The 4,223-nt window shown below is 55.5% G+C and overlaps 1 protein-coding gene across 1 annotated transcript; it reads left to right on the top strand.

The window, feature by feature from the left end:
- Window positions 1–2,772: 2,772 nt before the first annotated feature.
- Window positions 2,773–3,536, top strand: LOC138246990 (octapeptide-repeat protein T2-like). Its single transcript, XM_069201740.1, has 2 exons — window positions 2,773–2,855; window positions 2,969–3,536. The coding sequence occupies exons 1-2, from the start codon at window positions 2,773–2,775 to the stop codon at window positions 3,534–3,536; spliced, it is 651 nt and encodes a 216-aa protein (XP_069057841.1).
- Window positions 3,537–4,223: the final 687 nt, after the last annotated feature.

Here is a 4,223-nt window from a genome sequence, read left to right as displayed (position 1 = left end):
CGAGGAGGAGGCATGCGGAGGCGTTCTGTATGCGCTGAAGACGTTTCTGTAGTTTTGCGGTGGTTCCTGTGTATAGGGTGTTTCCGTAGTCCAGGCGGCTTGTGACGAGGGCGTGGGTAACTGTTTTTCTGGTGTTGGCGGGGATCCAGCGGAAGATCTTTCGGAGCATGCGAAGGGTGTGGAAGCAAAAGGACGAGACGGCGTTGACCTGCTTGGTCATGGTGAGGAGGGGGTCCAGGATGAATCCGAGGTTGCGTGCGTGGTCTGAAGGGGTTGGTGCGGTGCCCAGGGCCGTGGGCCACCAAGAGTCGTCACAGGCGGACGGGAAGTTTCAGAGGATGAGGACCTCCGTCTTGTCTGAGTTCAGCCTCAGGCGGCTGAGCTTCATCCATTCCGCGACGTCTTTCATTCCTTCCTGTAAGGTTGGTTTTGGCGGTGGCCGGGTCTTTGGTGTGGGAGAGTATCAGCTGGGTGTCGTCGGCGTAGGAGATGATGTTGATGTTGTGTTTGCGAGCGATGTTGGTGAGGGGGCTCATGTAGATATTGAAGAGGGTAGGGCTGAGCGAGGAGCCTTGTGGAACGCCGCAGATGATCTCGTGGGTTCTGAGCGGAAGGAAGATTCTTTGGGTTCGGTCAGAGAGGAACGAGATGATCCAGTCCAGGGCCTGTCCTTGGATACCAGTGGAGCGGAGGCGGGTTATTAGGGTGCGGTGGCACACGTGTCGAAGGCAGCCGAGAGGTCTAGGAGGATGAGGGCGGTTGTTTCTCCGTTGTCCATCAGGGTTCTGATATCGTCGGTGACTGCGATGAGGGCGGTTTCCATGCTGTGGTTGGCCCGAAAACCAGATTGGGAGGGGTCGAGCAGGTTGTTGTCTTCGAGGAAGTTGGTCAGTTGCTTGTTGACGGCCTTCTCAGTGACCTTGGCCGGGAAGGGGAGGAGCGAGATGGGGCGGAAGTTCTTCAGGTCGCCGTGGTCCGCCGTAGGTTTTTTTAGGAGGGCATTGACTTCCGCGTGTTTCTAGCTCTCGGGGAAGGTGGCAGAACCGAACGAGCTGTTGATGATGCTCTGGAGGTAGGAGGCGAAGATGGCGTCTGCTTTGTTGAAGATGTGATGGGGGCACGGGTCCGAAGGGGAGCCGGAGTGGATGGTGTTCATGGTGATTCTAGTCACTTCGGAGCTGATGGGGTCCAGGCGTGGAGGGTAATGGCTGGGGCTGTTGGTTCAGTGGTGGTCGGCGGAATCTGGGGTCCGAAGCTGTCTTGTAGGTCGGTGATCTTTTGATGGAAGAAAGTAGCGAGGGAGTTGCAGAGTTCTTGTGAGGGCGTGATGGTGTTGGAGCTGGCGTTGGGATTGGAGAGCTCTTTGACGATGTTGAAGAGTTCTTTGCTGTTGTGAGTGTTGTTGTCCAGTCTCTCTTTGAAAGATGCTCTTTTGGTGGAGCGGATCAGCTGGTGGTATTCACGGGTGGCGGTCTTGAGGGCTGACATGTTTTCTGCAGTGTGTTCTTTGCGCCAGGTTTTTTCGAGGGAATGGCAGGTTTTCTTGGATTCTTTGAGGGCGTCTGTGAACCAAGGAGGTTTCCTGATGTTGGTCTCTCTTGGGTGGCTTCTGAGAGGGGCGAGGTTGTTGGCGCAGTTGGTTATCCACGGTGTGAGGCTGAGGGCTGCGTTGTTGGCGTCGGTGGTGATGGCTGGTTGGTTATGGTTTAGAGTGGAGAGTAGCTGTTCTGTGGAGATTTTGTTCCAGGGTCTGCGGGTGATTAGTTGTGTGCGAAAGTGGTGGGTCTGGCGTTTGAAGGTGAAGTGGACACATCTGTGGTCGGTCCTGTGTATCTCAGAGGCGTGGCTGAAGGATATGTGGTTGCTGGCGGAGAAGATGGGGTCGAGCGTGTGGCCGGCGGTGTGGGTGGGGGTGTTCACCAGTTGCTTGAGTCCAAGGTTGGCGAGGTTGTCGAGCAGGGTGGCGGTGTTGGTGTCGTTGTTCTTCTCCAGGTGGAAGTTCAGGTCCCCGAGGAGGATGTAGTCAGGCGAGGCTAGGGCGTGCGGGGTGATGAAGTCAGTGATGGATTCGCTGAATGGGGCGCGAGGGCCGGGGGGCCTGTAGACGAGAGTGCCTCTGAGGGTGGTTCTGGGGTCGGTGTGGATCTGGAAGTGCATGTGTTCGGCGGCGAGGAGGGTGTCTTCGGTGGAGGTCGTGACATTGATGGAGCTCTTGTAGATGATGGAGATTCCTCCCCCGATTTGGTTTGCGTGGTCTTTCCTGGCGATCTTGTAGCCGTCTGGGATGGCTAAGGCGATGTCGGGAGCCGAAGAGGCGTTCATCCAGGTCTCTGTGATGAAGGCGACGTCAGGTGCTGTTGTGTCCAGGAGGTCCAATAGTTCTATGGCGTGTTTGTGGGCGGAGCGTTCGTTGAGGAGAATGCACTTGAGGTGGTTGTTGGAGCGTGGGCCGGTGGAAGGAATGCAGGCGCGGTGGAAGGTATACTTGCAGGCTTGACAGGCGAAGGGTCCATGAGTACGTTTGGGGCTGGCTTGGTAGCAGGAGGCTGTGCGTCCGGGGTTGAGGGCGTTGAGGGAGGCGGCGTTGTATCTAAGACGGGTATTTTGAGTGCGGTGGGGGCCCGGGTTTCTGGCGCTGGGCACGGTCCAGGCGCGGACGGGCGCAGACGTGCTTGCCAGCGGCGCGCCCACTGCACGCGGCTGCGCAGCGGCCACCATAAGAGGGAAGGGGGGGAGGAGGGGTCAGCTGGGAGGCGGGAGGGGGGACAACGAATGGAAGCACGGGGGCAGGGCCGCACGGGGGCAGCGGCGGGAAAGCAGGAGGTGGGAGAGCGGGAGAATCGGAAGGCGGGAAGGTGGGAGAGCGCAAAACAGGCAACTAGAGGGAAGACGGCAACAGGAGAAAAAAGGCAAGAATATAGAGAAAGCAAAGAGAGATTAAGGCAACAAGATAGATATTGGCAACAAGAGAGAAAACGGCAACAGGAGAAGGAAAGGCAGCGAGATACAAGAAGGCAACAGGAGAGAAATGGCAACAGGAGAAGGAGAGGCAGCGAGATACAAGAAGGCAACAGGAGAGCAACGGCAACAGGAGAAGGATAGGCAGCGAGATACAAGACGGCAACAGGAGAGAAACGGCAACAGGAGAAGGAGAGGCAGCGAGATACAAGAAGGCAACAGTAGAGAAACGGCAACAGGAGAAGGAGAGGCAGCGAGATAAAAGAAGGCAACAGGAGAGAAATGGCAACAGGAGAAGTAAAGGCAGCAACAAGAGAGATAAAGGTAACAAGATGGAAGAGGCAGCAAGAGAGTACACGGTAGTAGGAGAAAGAAGACAACAAGAGAGAGAGCGGCAGAACGGATGCAAGGTGCAGAGTGGAGTCAAGACCTACACACAGGTGGCAGGGGTCTGGGGAGGTGGAGCTGCAGCGGCGGGGGAGCGACCTACCCGAGCGACCTACCCGCTTTTGCAGCTCCTGGCTGACCTGAAGGTTTTTACTGGCCTTTTTCATGTACTCAGCCATTCTGGATCTTAGGCCAAGTACATAGTCCACTATGTCCTGTTTAGGAGCCTTTAAAGGTTGTTCCCAACCCTCCTTCAGAAGAGTGAGTGGACCTCTTACAGGGTGCCCAAAGAGGAGTTCAAAGGGGCTGAAGCCCACTCCTTTCTGGGGTACCTCCCTATAAGCAAAAAGGAGGCAAGGTAACAGGACATCCCATCTCCTCCTGAGTTTTTCAGGGAGTCCCAATATCATACCTTTGAGAGTTTTATTAAACCTCTCTACCAGTCCATTAGTCTGTGGATGGTAAGGAGTGGTGAACTTGTAGGTAACACCACACCCCTTCCACATTGCTTTCAAGTATGCAGACATGAAGTTGCTACCTCTGTCTGATACTACCTCTTTAGGGAAACCCACCCTGGAAAAGATTCCCAGGAGGGCCTTTGCCACTGCAGGGGCTGTAGTGGTCCTTAGAGGAATTGCTTCAGGATATCTTGTGGCATGGTCCACAACCACCAAGATAAACCTGTTGCCTGAAGCAGTATGAGGGTCAAGGGGGCCAACTATGTCAACTCCTACCCTTTCAAAGGGCACCCCAACCACAGGAAGTAGATTTAGGGGGGCCTTTGGAGTGCCACCAGTCTTGCCACTGGCTTGGCAGGTCACACAAGACTTGCAAAAATCTTTAGTGTCCTCTAAAATCCTAGGCCAGTAAAACAAGGG

The sequence above is a fragment of the Pleurodeles waltl genome, chromosome 7, assembly GCF_031143425.1.
Source record: "Pleurodeles waltl isolate 20211129_DDA chromosome 7, aPleWal1.hap1.20221129, whole genome shotgun sequence".
NCBI lineage: Eukaryota > Metazoa > Chordata > Amphibia > Caudata > Salamandridae > Pleurodeles > Pleurodeles waltl.
This window is presented reverse-complemented; position numbering and strand designations above follow the sequence as displayed.